The 21,254-nt window shown below is 40.1% G+C and overlaps 1 protein-coding gene across 1 annotated transcript; it reads left to right on the forward strand.

The window, feature by feature from the left end:
* Positions 1-2,449: 2,449 nt before the first annotated feature.
* On the forward strand, positions 2,450-19,824 carry LOC133557552 (CDGSH iron-sulfur domain-containing protein 3, mitochondrial-like). The gene is made up of 4 exons (XM_061908108.1): positions 2,450-2,604; positions 2,698-2,793; positions 9,196-9,312; positions 16,276-19,824. The coding sequence occupies exons 2-4, from the start codon at positions 2,701-2,703 to the stop codon at positions 16,462-16,464; spliced, it is 399 nt and encodes a 132-aa protein (XP_061764092.1). The 5' UTR covers positions 2,450-2,604; positions 2,698-2,700; the 3' UTR covers positions 16,465-19,824.
* Positions 19,825-21,254: the final 1,430 nt, after the last annotated feature.

The raw sequence follows: 21,254 nt of genomic DNA on the forward strand, positions 1-21,254 counted from the left end.
GGTGTTAAATATAATGAGGGCTTGGAGGGGTAAAGATTGGGGGGCTGATAGGTTGACATTGAAAACAATATGTATCACTTTAATTCGATCTGTTATCGACTACGGATGCATTATTTATCAATCTGCTTCAAAAACTCTACTTGAGAAAATAGACCGGATCCAGTCGCAGGCTTTAAAATTATGTTGTGGAGCTACTAAATCTACTCCAGTGGCAGCATTAAAAGTAGAAATGAATGAAAAACCTTTGGACATGAAGAGAGATCAACTCTCAGCAGTTTATTGGGCAAACTTAAAAGGATCCAAGCAAGGACATCCAACCCGTCAAGTGCTACTAAATTGCCAAGAAAAAGGGAAGAAAAAAATGAATAGTTTTGGGTGGATAATAGGAGATATATGTAAAAAACACAAATTGACAATATTAAAGTGAGCCCTACAGTACCAATTCCTGCAATACCACCGTGGATGTATGACAACCCAAAGGTAAACATGCAGTTACTGAAGAATAGACATTTAAATAGTTACCAAATAGAACAATGGATTGAGGAAATCCATCCATCCATTTTCTACCGCTTATTCCCTTTTGGGGTCGCGGGGGGCGCTGGCGCCTATCTCAGCTACAATCGGGCGGAAGGCGGGGTACACCCTGGACAAGTCGCCACCTCATCGCAGGGCCAACACAGATAGACAGACAACATTCACACTCACATTCACACACTAGGGCCAATTTAGTGTTGCCAATCAACCTCTCCCCAGGTGCATGTCTTTGGAAGTGGGAGGAAGCCGGAGTACCCGGAGGGAACCCACGCATTCACGGGGAGAACATGCAAACTCCACACAGAAAGATCCCGAGCCTGGATTTGAACCCAGGACTGCAGGACCTTCGTATTGTGAGGCAGACGCACTACCCCCTCTCCCACCGTGAAGCCGGATTGAGGAAATGTTTTTTGATAATATTATGATATACACAGATGCATCAAAAAACTATAAATAGTAAAGTAGGAGCTGCTGCAGTTATCCCACAGAGAAATATAGTGTTGAATAAAAGAATTAGTGATAAACTATCTGTTTTTACGGGGGAATTGGTAGCAATTTATATGGCAGTTAACTGGATAGAGGAAAACAAAGCAAGGAAAGTAGTCGTGTGCTCGGACTCCAGCAGTGCATTGACGAGCATAAAAAACATAGTATCAGAAACAAGACAAGATATAGTTTATGAAATAGTTCAGGCAATCTACAGGATGAATAAAGCGGGAGGTGTGGTAACATTTCTCTGGGTTCCTGCTCATGTAGGAGTTGAGAGAAATGAGTTAGCTGATAGGTACGCAAAACAAGCAACCACTAAAACAGAAGTAAACATGGAGATTAAGCACAGTAAAGAAGAAGTGAAGAGTATAATTAAGATAGAACACAATAAAAAAGTGGCAGGATAATTGGAATAAGGAAACAAAAGGTAGAGAGTTTTACAAAGTCCAGAGGAAAGTAGGTGTAATGAGAGGAGGTGGTAGAAATAGGAAAGAAGAAGACATTATTACTAGAAGGAGATTAGGACATACATATCTAAATAGTTCACTAAAATTGATAGGCAAACATACTACAGGGCTGTGTGATTTTTGCCACCAGATAGAAAATGTTGACCATGTCTTAATACAATGTAGGAAATATAATAGAGAAAGAGAAATACTGGAAAATAAGTTAGCAAAAGAAAATATTAGGTTAGAAGTGGGAGGTATATTAGGATTGCATTCAGAAAACATAGGATATAAAGCTATATACACATATTTAAAAAACACTGGGTTAAGTAAAAGAATATAGAGTAGGGATCCACCTCGGTCCACACTCCATTACAGTAGGTGGCGGTAATGCACACCAGAAGGTTGCTTGCCAACCGCCATAAAAACAAAAGAAGAAGAAGAAGTTTCAGAAACTCGCCAAGGCCAAAGAGGAGGAGGAGAAGAAGAATAACGTTTGCGTAAATGGCGTAAACTACCCTTAATGCTGCAACGTCAGTTGACAAAATTTCAGTTTTAATAAATTAAACATATTCTTGAAATCAATGACTTACTTTCATTATAGTATGAGTCCATTGTATCAGCTGTTGATTCTCTCTCACACATACATTTTCCAATATAGATAAGTGACGTTTCAGCATTACGGATACTTTACGCCATTTACGCAAGTGTTCTTCTTCTCCTCCTCTTTGGCCTTGCTGTTTAACCATCAAACAAACGCCATGGGAACATCGCCCCCTGGAGTTACAAATTCCGATGGGTAACAGATTTTGGTACAACAACGGCAATTAAAATGTAATTAAAGCACACATTTTAACGTTGACTATAACGTAAACCGAATGATAATCGGTTGAAAAATTGGCAAGTTGTGGTTTATTTGTTAATATAAATGCGTTGCTTTTGGCAGGGTCACATGGGTGTTTACAAGCAGAACTCTCTCTCACGTAGTGACTTGCGCTACTGCGCAGCCGCTGTTTGAATCGGGTCGAGTACATCATCCGGTTCTTTTATTATTGTACTCGCTCTCAGTAAGAACGCACTAGTGCACTCAATAAAGTGAGTGCGGAAGTGGAATGGGACGACACCACTGTTGCGGGTGATTTCCATTTCCCATCCAATCCTATTGAAATGATCGACATTGAATAGTTTTCAAGGTTTGTCGTGTTAATCTGCAACATCTCTCTCGAAGAACATGAACACAGTCAGCTCCATGGTGTCGTCGGGAAGACGATGTATGCAGAAAATCAGACGACCGCCACTCCTTTTACCTGCAGCTTCGTCGAGGGTGAGATGTGTTTTACACTTAATGACTTCGTGAAAGTTTTTTTCTGCGTCTGAATCACTCTTTACTTTCCCCAAAACATGATGTAAGTGTACAAAAAAGTATATTGTAGCGTCCCGGAAGAGTTAGTTTGAAAAACTTATTCGGGTGTTACCATTTAGTGGTCGATTGTACGGAACATGTACTGAACTGTGCAATCTATTAATAAACGTTTCAATCAATCAATCAGTGCTGCAATGGGTTCTGGGTATTTGTTTTGTTGTGTTATGGAGCGGATGTTCTCCCAAAATATTTGCCATTCTTGTTTGGTGTGGGTTCACAGTGTGGCGCATATTTGTAAAAGTGTTAAAGCTGTTTATACATCCACGCTCAGTGTGACCTGTATGGCTGTTGACCAAGTATGCCTTACATTTGTGTGTGTGTGTGTGTGTGTGTGTGTGTGTGTGTGTGTGTGTGTGTGTGTGTGTGTGTGTGTGTGTGTGTGTGTGTTTAAAAAGCCGTACATAATATGTGATTGGGCCGGCGCGCAGTGCCTTTAAGGTTTATTGGTGCTCTGTACTTCTCCCTATGTCCGTGTACCACTCTGTACTGCGGCATTTTAAAAAGTCATAAAAATTTTACTTCTTGAAACCTGTACCGATAATTTCCGATATTATCGGCCAATAATATCGGCAGTGCGCTATTATCGGACATCTCTATTTTTAACTTGTTTTTTCTCTAAATGTTAGCTTGTGTGCAAGTAAATGTTTCATACAATCAGCTAACATATAACTTATTGTTAAAGAAGAAGAAATTGTACTGTTGCAGGAAAGAATTATGGGTATAGATGTCATGTCGTGTTAACAGCTGAATCGCTCACTTTAATATTCAAATTTGGAAATCACTTTAACAGTTTGGCTGAGTGGAGAACATGTGTGCCTTTAAACCCACTGATGTGAGTTGGAACCCCGAAAGGTACAAAACAAAAAAATATTTCTTAAAATGTTGTACATCCATTTATAGAATGCTTGACTGTCACGCAGGAGATCCAGGCTCAAATCCATCCCCACCCGAAAGATTTGATGGAACCATGAGCCTTAAGTTAGTTTGTGAACTCTATCATGCTTGCTTCTTCTGCTAATTTTGAAGCAAGTTATTCAATTTATTATTATTATTTATTTATCATCAGCATGCGACTGTGAATTGTTCCTGTTTGCGGATGACTTGTCCCTGCTGGTATCCGGCAAGAACAAGTCACAGGTAGAAAAAATCCTCAGTACCGAACCCTGTAGAATTGGCACCTGGCTTGCTGACAATAAGCTATCCATACACTTAGGTAAAATGGAATCCATCCTATTTGGGTCCCAAATCAATCTTAAAGGCCTACTGAAACCCACTACTACCCACCACGCAGTCTGATAGTTTATATATCAATGGTGAAATATTAACATTGCAACACATGCCAATACGGCCTTTTTAGTTTACTAAATTGCAATTTTAAATTTCCCGGGACTTTTTTCTTGAAAACATCGCGTAATGATGACGTGTACAAGTGACGTCACGGGCTGATATGAATATGAGCGCTGCGTACACACAGCTAAAAGTCGTCTGCTTTAACGGCATAATTACACAGTATTTTGGACATCTGTGTTGCTGAATCTTTCGCAATTTGTTCAATTAATATTGGAGAAGTCAAAGTAGGAAGACGGAGTTGGGAAGCTTTAGCCTTTAGCCACACAAACACACAGTGATTCCTTGTTTAAAATTCACCGAGGTGAAACTTTAGTATGGATCACAGCGGACATGGATCCCGACTACATGTCAACCAGCAGGTTTCGGTGAGAAAATTGTGGTTAAAAAGTCGCCACTTACCGGATATCAGCTGAGCTTGCGGCTCCCATACAGCTTCCGTCGACTTCCTCAAGACACTGCGCGTCAACACCCAGCCGTGGACGTACACTTCCGACTATCAGGTACAGTTAAACTCACTAAAACACTAGCAACACAATAGAAAGATAAGGGATTTCCCAGAATTATCCTAGTAAATGTCTCTAAAAACATATGAATCCGTCTCAATTTTTTTTTTTTAATATATATATTTTTTTTTTGTTAGTCCGTCGCTATCAATATCTTTGAACGCAAATCTTTCATCCTTGCTCAAATTAATGGGGGAATTGTTGTTTTCCCGGTCTGAATAGCTGTTTTTGTTGGAGGCTCCCATTAAAATCAATGTGAATATATGAGGAGCCCTCAACATGTGACGTCATCGTCTGCGACTTCTGGTAGAGGCAGGGCTTTTCTCCAGTTGCAAATTTTATCGTGGATGTTCTCTACTAAATCCTTTCAGCAAAAATATGGCAATATCGCAAAATGATCAAGTATGACACATAGAATGGACCTGCTATTCCCATTTAAATAAGAACATCTCATTTCAGTAGGCCTTTAAGAAAGTCAGTGACTTCACTATAAAAGCGGGTGATAATGTTATCACCAGGAAAGATGAAGTCACCTACCTAGGTTCCAGTCTAGAGGCTAATCTTTCCTGTGATAAAATGGCAACCAAGGTAATCAAAAAGGTCAACCAACAAATGAGATTTCTCTACAGAATCTCCTCTCTGGTCAAGAAAAGCACCATGAAGATTCTAGTGGGAACTCTTATACAATCCTTTTTCGATTACGCTTGCACCTCCTGATACCCCAGCACCTCCAAAACCCTCAAATCTAGACTCCAAACATCCCAGAACAAGCAAGTCTTGTTACTTCTAGACCTCCACCTCAGATCACACCTCGCTCCTACCCACTTCTCCAAAGTGGGCTGGCTCAGGTTGGAGGACAAAGTAAAACAACTTGCACTGGGCCTAGTCTATAAAATCCGCTACACCTCCCTGGTACCGAAGTACATGTCAAACTACTTCCATAACGTAAATGACCGCCATAACCACAACCCCAGGGCGAGCTCCACAAACCACGTTAAACCCAGATTCTGAACTAACAAAAGTCTTAACTCATTCTCCTTATATGCCACATCAATATGGAATGCACTCCCAACGGGTGTAAAAGAAAGTGCATCTCTATCCTCCTTCAAAACCGCACTAAACGAAAACCTCCAGGCAACTTCAACCCCAGACTAACACTCTCCCCCCTCCACATCCCACCTCCCCGTATTGTAAATAATCAAATGTATATACTTGTTCTTATGCTTTCTGAGCTCACTATGTTCACTGCTCTCTGTACATTTCCTACGAAGTCAGACCTACACTGTTTCAATGTCCATTTCTCTGATGATATCAACCAAACCTAACCCCCCACCCCAAACCCCTCCACAGCCCATCCCTCGGATTGTAAATAATGTAAATAATTCAATGTATATACTCTGACGATTAGCTTCTGTGATGACTGTATTATGCTGATAGTATAAATGTGTACCATGAATTTATTAACGTGGACCCCAAGTTGAAAAACTTATTCGGGTGTTACCATTTAGTGGTCAATTGTACAGAATATGTACTGTACTGTGCAATCTACTAATAAAAGTTTCAATCAATTATAATTTATCAATTTTACTACGTTTCAGTACAGTTTTTACATTCAAACCATTTCACAGTCAAACTGTTTTCACCCTTCCCTCTATATTCCACAAGCATTTCTACCAGCATTCTTTAACATCCAAACCATTCCAACTGTACATTCATATAGTACAAGTTGAAAGCGTTGTACTGTTGCAGCATAGAGTTGTGGGTATTTAGATGTAATTTTCAACGGCTGAATCTTTCCCTTCACATCCTAATTTGGACATCAACTTGACAGATGTGCTGTTTGATAATACAGCTGCCTTTCATCCCAGTGACGTGGGTTCAAATCCCGCAAGGAACCAACAGCATATACTGTATGTTTCTTAGTTTAATTTCAGACATCATAGTACATTTCAGTACAGTTTCCGACAATCAACAACATCAACAGTTGTCATTTCTACTATCAAAGTACCTCTATATTACAACCATTAGACAGAGGGTCAGCAACCCACATGTGGCTCTGTAGCGGCACCCTGGTGGCTCAATGGAGCTTTTTCAAAAATGCATGGAAATGGAAAACAAATGGGGTCAAACATATGTTTTTTGTTGTAATATGGTTTCTGTAAAAGGACAAACACGACACAACCCTTCCTAATTGTTAGAAAGTCCACTGTTTAATGGGTTTGTGTTTATGCTTCACTGATGAGAGTATTTGGCGAGCGCCGTTTTTTCCTACTAATTTCACCGGCCCTTGAACTCACCGTTGTGTGGAGGACTGTGACTCAACAGTTTGTTTACATGGATAACTTTCTCAGACGCTGCCACAGAAAGATGTGTTTTATGCCACTCCTTTGTCTCATTTTATCCACCAAACCTTTTATACTGTGTGTGAATGCACAAACGTGAAGTTTGTTGATGTTATTGACTTGTGTGGAGTGCTAATCAGGCATATTTGGTCATTGCATGACTGCAAGCTAACATGCTATTTAGGCTAGCTGTATGTAGGGCTGTGCAATATATCGATATACTCGATATATCGCGGGTTTGTCTCTGTGCGTTTATAAATCGTCTATAAATACACGTCAGTAGGCTAAATGAACCTCTTCAACATATTGTCTCTGTGCGATATGGAAAAGGTCTATTTTGTGATATTCAAGTTTATGTTCTCAAACAGTTACTTTTAGCTGCGGGCATTACACTGCATGTGTTTACCACTTTTTTTTGTCCCTCCTGCTCACAGAGACGTAAACCAAGCACACCTTCTTACATTAGTCACGCGTGCAACGTCACACGCCCTCACCGAGCAGAGAGGTAGCAACATGGGTAACATTAGCTGTGATGCTAACGGAGTGGTGCGAATAGTAATACGAGAGAGACATGGTGCAAATCTGGTAACAAATGAAGGAAGAAATAATTCCAAGGAAAAACAGCTCAGGGTGCATAGTCTGGTGGTGGTTTGGCTTCAAGCGGGAATATGTTCAACAATTATGCAGCATAAGCATTGCTACAAAAAGTAGCAGCACTGCTATTTGATTTCATATTATGCAGCTCATTTCTATTTGACACTTATTGAAATATCTTGTGTGACATCATGCACAAAAGTGCCTATTTTTTGTTTTAAACCATTGTAGTGGCGTTCTGTACAAAAAATGAACTTTAATTTAGTGGTGTTTTGATGTCATCTTAGTGACATCATGCACAAAAATGCACTCGTAGCTTGTTTTAAAATGTCTCTGACAATTTTGCCCTTTCTGTTTTGAAATGACATGAATGTTTGTGCCACTGCTTAATAACTGTTTAAGTACAGTTTTGGTCAATTGACTTAGTTGTGATTTTCCTCTCTACATAAAAGTTTAAAATGAGCATATATTAATGCAGTATGAACAAAAATGTTTTAATGTAGACACAAAGAATCATCATACTGGTGTGATTATATGCATCAAGTGTTTATTCAAGGCTAAGCCAAAATATCGCAAAATATATTGTGTATTGTGACATGGCCCAAAAATATCGAGATAATAATAAATGGCCATATCGTCCGTCCCTAGCTGTATGTACATATTGCATCATTATGCCTCGTTTGTAGATATATTTGAGCTCATTTAATTTCCTTTGCTTGCGTCCTCAGTGTATTTAGTTTATTTTTCCATGATACATGACACATTATCTGTATTTAATATTGGCTGCATTTCTGATAGTTGTTAGTGTGCCATGTTGTTCCAGACCACAGCAAACATTACCCAGCTTGCAAAGATTGTAATAAATCGATTAGAAGAAGACAGCCTGTTGTTTCCTTCAACTTGGACTTACACATCTATACCGTTGGCCATTCTAAGACGGTCATTTTCAGGAGTTAACTCACTCTTTGAGAAGTTTTACTAATGTTTTGCAATTTTGTAAAAATGTGTAGAATAAATATTACATTTCAACATTTTTGTCAACAAAGATTTGCGTCACATAGTCATTTTGATAGTAGGCTAATATTGCTAATTAGCCACTTACATTATGTGTTGTCTTTGTTATAACACTTATATGAGACCTTTAATGTAATTTTGATAGTAGGCTAATATAGACACTTACATCATGTGTTGCCATCATTATAACACTTTTATATAAGTCTTTTAATTTTATGCGGATCTAGACCGATTCCTTTTTTGTATTTGTCGTCTCTTTCAACATTTTGGGTTCCCGACCCCTGCATTAGAAAGTTAAACTGCTTCTATTCTTCCTTCTATAGCCAACTAGCATTTCAGCTAACATTCTTCAATATTCAAACATATTACAATACCCTACATTCCTTCTGCATTTCAGTTCAGCTCCAGCTTTGGGCATTCACACACAATTACTACTGGAATTGCATTTTTTAGTTCCAACGAGCAGTTCCACCGCTAATCTCAGCTGTCATCCATTGCAGGTACAGCGTCGTCTTCAGTCGACTCAACCCGTCTGTGCAGCCCGGCTACCTTACATTGTCAAGGTGCATGCTGGGAAACGCTATGCCTGGTGTGCATGTGGACACAGCAAGAAACAGGTTTGTCTGAGCGACAATGTGCAGGACATATCTAATGGAAAACAGTCAGCGAGTTTGTTTTGAATCTTACGTCACTCCAGGTTTTAACAGTCTTGTTTTAAACGCCTGAATCCACGGCAGCAATTTCCAAAAGTTGCAATATTTTTCATCAGTTTGTGGAAAGCCACAAAATTAGGTGCATGTTTAAAGAAATTAAAATTGAGCTAAATGAAATAGCATGTGCTCACTTGGCTTTCTTTTCACATCTGGTTTTGTACAATAAGAACAATCCTAAAGCCTTATTTGACACTATTGAAAATATTTTGAACGTTTTTGTGAACAAAGAAGTATAAGTCCTCCCTTGGATAGTTTGTGCACTTCATCAGCCCCTGTGTGCTCATGGTCTTCCTTCATTCCTGTCAGCCTACAGAATTTCAGGTTTTAGTGGGTAAGATGAAACCCACATCGAGCCCCGATAGACATTGGGCCTCATTGAGCAAAAAGTTCCTAACTTTTCCTCTTATGTTTCCTAAGAGGAATCCATTCAAATTCAAGACGTGTTCTTAAATGGCCAAAGTGTTCCCACCTGCTGTTCTTAAGTTGCTGAATGCCAAGTGGTTGGCGCGTGCGTGTCTATCATAAATTGCATAAAAACACACCCTTATTTCCCCAATCTGCATATGTACACGCCCTCAATTCCGTAATTTACATAGGTAAAAGCCCTTAATTCCCCATGTAAGGGCAGAATTTCGGCGGAAAAGCCGGACATGAGACACACAGAGAAAACAGATTACACATTTGTATTATCCCGCGGGGGAAATACATTATGTCAAATATTATCAGCCGATAAATGCTTTAAAATGTAATATCGGAAATTATCGGTATCGGTTTCAAAATAATCGGTTTCGGTTTCAAAAAAGGAAAATGTATGACTTTTTAAAACGCCACTGTGTGCACGGACGTAGGGAGAAGTACAGAGCACCAATAAACCTTTGCATGCCAGCCCAGTCACATATTATCTACGGCTTTTCACACACACAAGTGAATGCATTGCATACTTGGTCAACAGCCATACAGGTCACACTGAGGGTGGCCGTATAAACAACTTTAACACTGTTACAAATATGCGCCACACTGTGAACCCACACCAAACAAGAATGACGAACACATTTCAGGAGAACATCTGCACCGTAACACAACATAAATCCCTTTGCAGCACTAACTCTTCCGGGATGTTACAATATACACCCAAGCTACTACCTTCCCCCCTCCCCCCACCCGCCCACCTCAACCTCTTCATGCTCTCTCAGGGAGAGTATGTCCCAATTTCCAAGCTGCTGTTTTGAGACATGTTACAAAAAAATAATGCACTTTGTGAAAGTCATAGTACTTCCCATAGTTGTAGTGGGTATCAGGATTATCTCAGGGAAAGCATGTCCCAAACTCCAGGATGCTGTTTTGAGGCATGTTAAAAAAAAAATAATGCACCTTGTGACTTAAATAATAAATATGGCAGTGCCATGTTGGCATTTTTTTCCATGACTTGAGTTGATTTATTTTAGAAAACCTTGTAACATTGTTTAATGCATGCACAACAAAATTAGGCATAGTAATGTGATAATACCACGACTGTAAACATCGGTATCGGTTGGGAATGGTGTGGTGAAGTTGGGAGAGTGGCCGTGTCAGCAATCTGAGGGTTACTGGCTCAATCCCCACCTTCTACCATCCTAGTCACGTCCCTTGTGTCCTTGAGCAAGACACTTCACCCTTGCTCCTGATGGGTCCTGAATAGCGCCTTGCATGGCAGCTCCCGTCATCAGTGTGTGAATGGGTGAATGTGTAAATACTGTCAAAGCGCTTCGGGCTCCTTAAAAAGGGGTAGAAAAGTGCTACACAAGTACAACCATTTACCATTTGTATCGGAATCAGTAATTAAGAGTTGGACAATATCGGAATGTCGGATATCGTCAAAAAAGCCATTATCGGACATCTCTAGTCAAAACGTAAGTTTAAGAAAGGCAGGACAGCTATCGGTAGCTCAAAGCGTTCAAATAAATATTTGTCACTTCGTACATGGTTGTGAAATATGCTCTCCCTCCCCAGGGAATGATCTGCGGCATGTTGTGTGTGTGTGTGTGTGTGTGCGTGTGTGTGTGTGTGTGTGTGTGTGTGTGTGCGTGTGCGTGTGTGTGTGTGAGAGTCCGTGCGTGCACATGGTATCTTGAAATGTCTGTCCGTCTTATCTATCCATCTATCTATCTACAATATTATTTTTACATTAGACAATAGAAGTAAGGGAACTTGTCACACTTAAGAAGCTGACCAACACGCCGGACTGTAGTCAGCTGGAGGCGTGTCTTAGTGGAATTAAACAATGGATGTCCGCTATCAACTCAACGCCAAAAAAACGGAAATGCTGATTATCGGTCCTGCTAGACACCGACCTCTATTTAATAATACAAATTTTACATTTCACAATTAAGCAAGGCGACTCGGTAAAGAATCTGGGTATTATCTTCCGACCCAACTCTCTCCTTTGAGTCATACATTAAAAGCATTACTAAAACGGCCTTCTTTCATATCCGTAATATCACTAAAATTTGCTCCATTTTGTCTACTAACGACGCTGAGATCATTATCCATGCGTTTGTTACGTCTCGCCTCGATTACTGTAACGTATTATTTTCGGGTCTCCCCATGTCTAGCATTAAAAGATTACAGTTGGTACAAAATGCGGCTGCTAGACTTTTGACAAGAACAAGAAAGTTTGATCATATTACGCCTATACTGGCTTCCTGTGCACTTTTACTTCTTAAGTATAAAATACTACACGGTGTAGCTCCAGCCTATCTTGCCGATTGTATTGTACCATATGTCCCGGCAAGAAATCGGCTTTTAAAGGACTCCGGCTTATTAGTGATTCCTAAAGCGGGCTATAGAGCGTTTTCCGTTCGGGCTCCAGTACTCTGGAATGCCTTCCCGGTAACAGTTCGAGATGCCACCTCAGTAGAAACATTTAAGTCTCACCTTAAAACTCATTTGCATACTCTAGCCTTTAAATAGACCCCCTTTTTAGACCAGTTGATCTGCCATTTCTTTTCTTTTTCTCCTCTGTCCCACTCACCCTTGTGGAGGGGGTCCAGTCCGATGGTCATGGATGAAGTACTGGCTGTCCAGAGTCGGGACCCAAGATGGACCGCTCGTCCAAAGTCGGGAACCAGGATGGACCGCTCGCCTGTGTGTCGGTTGGGGACATCTCTGCGCTGCTTATCCGCCTCCGCTTGGGATGGTTTCCTATTGGCTCCACTGTGGACGGGACTCTCGCTGCTGTGTTGGATCCGCTTTGGACTGGACTCTCGCGGTTGTGTTGGATCCACTATGGATTGAACTTTCACAGTATTAGGTTAGACCCGCTCGACATCCATTGCTTGCGGTCCCCTAGAGGGGGGGGTTGCCCACATATGCGGTCCTCTCCAAGGTTTCTCATAGTCATCATTGTCACCGACGTCCCACTGGGTGTGAGTTTTCCTTGCCCTTATGTGGGCCCTACCGAGGATGTCGTAGTGGTTTGTGTTGTGGTTTGTGCAGCCCTTTGAGACTGTGATTTAGGGCTATATAAATAATCATTGATTGATTAAGAACAAATAGGTCACCCTAAGAGAGCTCTGGAGCACTCGTAGATTTTGTTCTTACCTACAACCAAATCCCAGGTAAGAAAAAATTTGTGAATACAAAAATCTCCTTAAAAACTTCTTAAGTGGGCCTAAGAACGTTTGTTCTTAAGAATGGTTGCTGAATGGGGCCCATTGTTCTTACTCCAACCATCCATCCATTTTCTACCGCTTGTTCCTACTCCACTGTTCTTAAATATTTTTATGTTGTTGGGCCTTGGGTGTTTAAAGTAATAAACCTTTCACTTCAGTGTGGCTCGATCCCCAGCTTTTTTAAACATAGTGTAGTGAATCCCATTTTTAAAAAAAAGCCTAATCTTGATCCAGTGGAGCCTATAATTTACCGGCCCATATCAAAACTTTTCTTCAAAAACTTCAGATAATGCGGCTCTCAGACTTTTGGCCGGAGCACCCAGAACAGTCCATATTGCTCCTATTTTATCCAGTCTTCATTGACTTCCAGTCAAATTTCGCAAAGAACTTAGGATTTTAGTTCTAACTTTCAGTGCATCGCATGGTGGGGCCCCTCAATACATCACTGACTTGTTGTACCCCTACACTTCAGGGCGAAGCTTCCGGTCTTCAGGCCAAGATCTCTTTAATATTCCAAAATCCCATTTTAAAACCCGTGGAGACCTGGCATTCCAGGCTGTAGCCCCGAGACTAAGGAACAACTTGCGCCAGTCTCTCCGTGCCCTTGACTGTGTTGAGACTTTTAAAAAACATTTGAAGACTTCTCTTTTTAGTAAAGCTTTTATTTAATGAACCTTTTAACTATCTTTTTTAATCCACCTTCTACCCTTCTTATGACTTTGCCCCAGTTCTTTTAATTTAATTGTTGTTTTAATTCACCTATGTTTTGTGCAGCGCTTTATTTAACTGTGAAAAGCGCTTCATAAATAAAATGTACTTACTTACTGTCAGGTTCGAACACTGATGACATCTATTAAACAAGACGAGAAGCAAAGAATTAAACAGGGACAGAATTCAATTTGGCTCAGTGAGGAGAAACGTATATATCTGTACATTTGTACAGTGTCATTACGCTCTGCCAAAAGATTGCACGCCTCCGTCTTTTATTTGGACCTTCCCTGACCACATGGCAACAGCTGCTTCCAAAGGGACGGTGTCGTAAACAACTATCACCTTTGATTACAAAACCGTTAAAAAAAAAAGGTCGGTTCACTAAAGAGGTTGTAAAACAGTTCAAGAAGAGCTTCGTAAAAGTGTTAAAAAAAAGAGGTCGTAAAAGAGTTCAAAAAAGAGGTTCGTAAAAGAGTTAAAAAAAGCGGTGCCTGGAGGGGAGTCGGGCCCTGCTTCCTCTCCGCTTTGTAGTTCTTGGGTCACGACAATATCTTTCTGTTGATTACAATACATGAAAGAAAAATAACACCTTCATGTTGCTTTCCATCCTACACAGTGGGGTTTTACAAGCCGTCTTCTTGGTAGGTTAAAAAGACATGTTTTTTGCTTCTCGTCGGGCACTCAATGTAACAAAGGTTTTGTGATATCTTCGAAACAATTATTCTAAGACTTACATTACAGGACTACATATGATCTGTGTTTTTTTTTTTAATGCTGTTGTGGTTTTGCGCTGCTTAGCCAAGAAGTTTACAATATGACAACATAGTCCACTTAAACACTTTTTTTTTTTTTATATAGAATTGACCTCTTTGGCCATTACATTTAATGACGATAAAACAGGTCAACTACTTATTGACGAGGTCTTTAGCAATAGGAATATCACAGAGGACCAAGACTTGATAAGTTGGCATAAACAAAACAAAACAAAACAGGTTTCACCTTTAATCAGCACACACATTTAAAATATTACTCTTTGAGGTAAAGCACAATGGGCTCCACCGACACTGGAAAGCTTAGGTTATATTTTTGGATGAACACAAACACATTTAGGTAAGACTTGAGTGTGTCTTTAAACTTGTAATTGACGACCAAAACCATGGTGAAGAAGCTTCAACTTTCGAAAGGTATCGTTGCATGGAAGAGCAAAACACTTGATAAAATAAATTGTAATTAAAGAAAATGATTTAACAAAAGCCGAAATAATTTACAGTGTCAAAAACCCAAAGAAACAAATTAATTAGTGAGTACATATTGGTACAAACCCCTTTTCCATATGACTTGGGAAATTGTGTTAGATATAAATACAAACGAAATATAATGATTTGCAAATCCTTTTCAACCCATATTCAGTTGAATATGCTACAAAGACAACATATTTGATGTTCAAACTGATAAACATTTTTATTTTTTTGTGCAAATAATCATTAACTTTAAAAATTGATGCCAGCAACACGTGACAAAGAAGTTGGGAAAGGTGGCAATAAATACTGATAAAGTTGAGGAATGCTCATCAAACACTTATCTGGAACATCCCACAGGTGTGCAGGCTAATTGGAAACAGGTGGGTGCCATGATTGGGTATAAAAACAGCTTCTCAAAAAATGCTAAGTCTTTCACAAGAAAGGATGGGGCAAGGTACACCCCTTTGTCCACAACTGTGTGAGCAAATAGTCAAACAGTTTAAGAACAATGTTTCTCAAAGTGCAATTGCAAGAAATTTAGGGATTTCAACATATACAGTCCATATCATCAAAAGGTTCAGAGAATCTGGAGAAATCACTCCACGTAAGCGGCATGGCAGGAAACCAACATTGAATGACCGTGACCTTGGATCCCTTAGACAGCACTGTATCGGAAACCAACATCAATCTCTAAAAGATATCACCACATGGGCTCAGGAAAACTTCAGAAAACCACTGTCACTAAATACAGTTCGTCGCTACATCTGTAAGTGCAAGTTAAAGCTCTACTATGCAAGCGAAAGAGTTGTAAGAACAAGAATGTTTTAATGTTGACACATAGAATCATCATTCTTGTGTGATTAAATGCATCAAGTGTTCATTCAAGGCTAAGGCAAAATATTGAGATATATATTGTGTATTGTGATATGTCCTAAAAATATTGAGATATTAAAACAAGGCCATATCGCCCCACCCTACTGTACACTGTTGCTGGAATTTTAATTTTCCTGAGGGAACTCTCCTGAAGGAATCCATTAAGTACTATCTATCTATCTATGTACAGTAAGTTGCTTCATCCTCTGTTAGTGTGGTTCCTGTAATTGTACGTTTTTTTTGTCTTTGTTCATTTGGTTTTTGTAATTGTAATGTAAATCATGAAATGTCAAAGTGCTTTGCACCTCTAGTGTGCACATATCTCCAATATGTGACTCCCACCTGCTGCTAACACTTACCATATTACAATTTCACTCTTGTTTTTTCCGCAGCCTTACTGCGATGGAGCTCACAAGACTGAAGCGCTGGGTATTTCTCCACTTCGATTCACTCCTGACAAAGACAAGACTGTCATGCTGTGTGCCTGCAAGCAGACTAAAAACGCTCCTTTTTGTGATGGCTCGCACTTTAAAGTCATCTTCAAGGATGTACTCAAGTCGGTAAAAAGCGTTTTCAAATGAATATCATTCACCTTTTGCTTTGATTTGCTGTTTTTGCTAATAGTAAACTGTGGGTGAAACGGTAGAAATAATCATATATATTTTATATCCATATACTGTAATTAAGAATGATAAGGCTGAAATGTACTCTCGCGACACTCCTCCCGCGTACGCAGACCTTGACATGCACCTCCCAAAAATGTTAGCTTCGCAGCGACATGGAACGCACAGCTGATTGGTCAACTTTTGCAGACGTGCTTGAAATGCAAAATTTGTTGTATGAGATAATGCAGCAGTGATTGAATATTTGCATGTAAATTGATATTGTGTACAGTACTTAATATCTTGGTGCGCTCTAAAAATGATAACTGATTATGTTGTTTTTCAACTTGTTGTGTCCAGTAGAAGTCATCCCAAGAATGGCACTCTTTTTAAGTTTTATTGCCAATATAGTGCTAACGACAGAGTCAGATCTGTCTTTGCCTTTTTCTCTTACACACACTTCCTCATTACCTTTCAGGCACGGTGTGTTCTAGGGTTGTACTGTATACCTGTACTAATAATAATAATGGATTAGATTTTGTATCGCGCTTTTCTATTATTAGATACTTAAAGCGCTCACAGAGAAATGGGAACCCATCATTCATTCACACCTTGCCACAGCTGCCCTGGGGTAGACTGACGGAAGCAAGGCTACAAGTTTGCGCCTACGGCCCGTCCGACCACCACCTATCATTCATTCACCAGTGTGAACGGCACCGGGGGAAAGGGAGAAGTGTCCTGCCCAAGGACACAATGGCAGCAATTTGGATGTCAAGAGGCGGGGAGCGAACCTGCAACCTCAGGTTTCTGGCACGGCCACTCTACCCACTACGCCATACCGCTCTAGTATAGATAGATAGATAGATAGTACTTTATTTATTCCGTCAGGAGAGTTCCTTCAGGAAAATTAGTATCGTGATACGCAGACTGGCGGGAACGGCAGCTACGCAACGTCATATCCTCAAACTTTCAAAATAAAAGCTCAGATTTGTAAGAATAAAGGAAATACAAAAATAAATCCACAAAAACTTGGATTATATTACTGAAAATCCATATTTAAAGTAAAAAGAAGCAAACACATCATGTGATGGATTTTGGTGAAATTAATAACAACAATATGAAATAAAAAAAGAATACCAGAATATGCTGTTTCCTTTTTGTATCGGTTACACTAGTGTGTGTGTGACAATCATTGGTACTTTAATCAGCAAGTCATTATAATAGTTATTTAACAGTTGTGTTTATTTTCAGTTACATACAGAGCTCTCTGTTTTCCCATGTCCATAACGGGCAAATTTGCAACGCTATACGGCCACTATTGTTCAGGTTGCACACCCTTCATGAACGTATCTTCCTATGGTTTATAAGTAAAACATCCATTAAAAGTACACAGATGTTTCTGAAAGATTAATTCCAGTGCCAACAAATACGTCAAAGTTGTGTTTGTAATTTGTAATTACACCAGTTGTTAGTGTAAGTTTGACAATCAAAGTTAAAAAGAGTGTCATACATTGCGTGACTAATTCTTGACGCAACAACAACACAAGCTGAAAAACGACACATCCTGTAATTAATTTAATAGCACACCAAGATGTTTAGGTACACAATATAAGTTTGCATGCAAATATTCTATTTGTGCTGCTTTATTTTTATGCAATAAATTGTGCATTTCAAGCATAATGTCTGATCTCCTATGCTCAGGGACCCTACTCGGTAAAGCTAACCAAGCACAACTCTTGGGGACGGTGTGGCGGAGTTTGGGAGAGTGGCCGTGCCAGCAACCTGAGGGCCCCTGGTTCGATCCCCAGCTTCTACCAACCTCGTCAAGTGTCCTTGAGCAAGACACTTCACCCTTGCTCCTGATGGGTCGTGGTTAGGGCCTTGCATGGCAGCTCCCGCCATCAGTGGATGAATGTGTGTGTGAATGGGTGAATGTGGAAATAGTGTCAAAGCGCTTGAAGGTAGAAAAGCGCTATACAAGTATAACCCATTGACAATTTACCTCTGCGGTCTGCGAATCAAGGATATTTGGAAGGTGCACGTCAGTCTGCGGCAGGGTACTGTACATATACTCTCACATAGCGTTGCTTATGTGAGAGTATATCCCATGCTCTACCTCAGAGTTCCGATCCAACTGTGGTTTATGTCACTTCCTGAATTTACCTGACAACACTATTGTTGGATGAATTAAAGCGGTGTTTTTCAACCACTGTGTGCCGTGAGATACAGTCTGGGGTACTGTGGGAGATTATCTAATTGCACCTATTTGGGTTAAAAATATTTTTTGCACACCAGTAATTATAGTCTGCAAATTATGTGTTGTTGTTGAGTGTATGTGCTGTCTAGAGGTCGGCAGAGTAAGTGTGTAATACTCTTCCGTATCAGTAGGTGGCAGCCGGTAGCTAATTGTTTCGTAGATGTCGGAAACAGCGAGAGGCAGTGTGCAGGTAAAAAAGTATCTAATGCTTAAACCAAAAATAAACAAAAGGTGAGTGCCTCTAAGAAAAGGTATTGACGCTTATGGAAGGCTATGCAGAATGAAACTAAAACTGAACTGGCTACTAAGTAAACAAAAACAGAATGCTGACAACAGCAAAAACTTACTGTGGAGCAAAGACGGCGTCCACAATGTACATCCGAACATGACATGACGATCAACAATGTCCCCACAAACAATAAAAACAACTGAAGTATTCTTGATTGCTAAAACAAAGTAGATGCAGAAAATATCACTCAAAGGAAGACATTAAACTGCTTCAGGAAAATACAAAAAAAAGACGAAAAGCCACCAAAATAGGAGCACAAGACAGGAATTAAAACACTACACAGGAAAACAGCAAAAAACGCAAAATAAGTCACGGTGTGATGTGACAAGTGGTGACAGTACACCTACTTTGAGACAAGATCTATATTGATGCATGTTTGGTTATGCTTTAAAGTCATATCCAACAATTGCGACAATGACTTTTTACTGTCAACCGAGTTTCATTTTTTAATTATTTCTGCTGGCGGTGTGCCTCTGGATTTTTTTCAACGCAAAAAATGTGCCTTGGCTCCAAAAAAGGTTGAAAAACACTGAATTAAAGGGTAGTTTGTTTGATACATGGAATTGAAGAATACATGTGCATTAATTTGCTTGTAATCTGGACAGTAAGGACTGTCACTCAGAACGGTATTTAGACACGATGAATCTTGACTATCCCTACATTGTACTCATAGTAGTTTTATTGTTTTAAATAATGCAGTATACTTTGTATGAAAATCCTCCTATATATTTTTTATTGTAGTACCTTTTTTTCTACAATGTTGTGATTCAAATAAAAGAGGGGAAAACTTGAATGTTATAGTGTCCATAATTTCCCCTGCTGAAATGTTTCATGTTTGATAACAGATTTTCAAACATTTATGAGGATGGTGTTATGAAAAGTACTTTCCAGACACTATTAACATATCCCAAAATAAGAAATAAATAAGAATAATAAAGACAAGATTAGCGCCCCCCCCCCCCCCCCCCGCCACCCCAAAAGGGAATAAGCGGTAGAAAATGGATGGATGGATATATTATATGTCCAATAATTTCTAAAGATAAATAAATATTATTAAATAATTTTTTATATTTTAAAAAAAAATTACATTATTTTAGACGACTGTTGTTTTTCTAATGTTGAAATTTGGGAAGAGCTAAGAGGTTGGCTTTGAGCCAAATGTACTGTATAGCAATATCCCATATACTATAACCTGTATTAAATTTTGCATATGTATAAAAGACAACAACCTAGAAATAGTTAATATTATTAGTAGACCAGTCTCCTACTTCCTTGCTGTAAGCCCAACTCATCATGGGGCGGCATGGCGTAGTGGGTAGAGCGGCCGTGCCAGAAACCTGAGGGTTGCAGGTTTGCTTCCCACCTATGGACATCCAATTCCCTGCCGTTGTGCCCTTGGGCAGAACACTTCACCCTTGCCCCCGGTGCCGCTCACACTGGTGAATGAAAGATGAATGAATGATTGGTGGTGGTCGGAGGGGCCGTAGGCGCAAACTGGCAGCCACGCTCCCGTCAGTCTACCCCAGGGCAGCTGTGGCTACAAATGTAGCTTACCACCACCAGGTGTGAATGAATGAAGGGTTCCCACTTCTCTGTGAGCGCTTTGAGTATCTAACAATAGAAAAGCTCAATATAAATCTAACCCATTATTCCGTTGCCAGATGTCGGGGGAACATGCTTTATCTGTAAAGTGCTTTATAAACCCTGTTTGGAAAAAAGCCAGACACATTTCCAGTGAGGGTTGGACTCCGCCAAGGGTGCCTTTTTGTCACCGATTCTGTTCATAACTTTTATGGACAGAATTTCTTGGCTCAGTCAGAGCGTTGAGGGGATCCGGTTTGGTGGATGCAGGATTAGGTCTCTATTTTTTGCAGACGATGTGGTCTTGATGGCTTCATCTGGCCAAGATCTTCAGCCCTCACTGGATCGAGTGTGAAGCGCTTTGGATGAGAATCTGCACCTCCAAGTCCATAGTTCTCGCCCGGAACAGGGTGGAGTGCCATTTCTGGGTAGGGGAGGAGACCCTGCCCCAAGTGGAGGAGTTCAAGTACCTCAGAGTCTTGTTCAGGAGTGAGGGAAGACTGGATTGTGAGAATGACAGGCGGATCGGTGTGGTGTCTTCAGTAATGCGGACACTGTATCGAATTGTCGTAGTGAAGAAGGAGCTGAGCCGGAAGGCAAAGCTCTCAATTTACCTGACGATCTACGTTCCCATCCTCACCT

Source organism: Nerophis ophidion, linkage group LG01 (assembly GCF_033978795.1).
Source record: "Nerophis ophidion isolate RoL-2023_Sa linkage group LG01, RoL_Noph_v1.0, whole genome shotgun sequence".
Taxonomy (NCBI): Eukaryota; Metazoa; Chordata; class Actinopteri; order Syngnathiformes; family Syngnathidae; genus Nerophis; species Nerophis ophidion.

Excerpts from the sequence above, each read along its gene's own strand:
- LOC133557552 (XM_061908108.1), top strand. The coding sequence starts at position 2,701 with ATGAACACAGTCAGCTCCATGGTGTCGTCGGGAAGACGATGTATGCAG. Across the intron at positions 2,794-9,195 it reads TACCTGCAGCTTCGTCGAGG|GTACAGCGTCGTCTTCAGTC; the intron begins GTGAGATGTGTT and ends CATCCATTGCAG. Across the intron at positions 9,313-16,275 it reads GTGGACACAGCAAGAAACAG|CCTTACTGCGATGGAGCTCA; the intron begins GTTTGTCTGAGC and ends TTTTTTCCGCAG.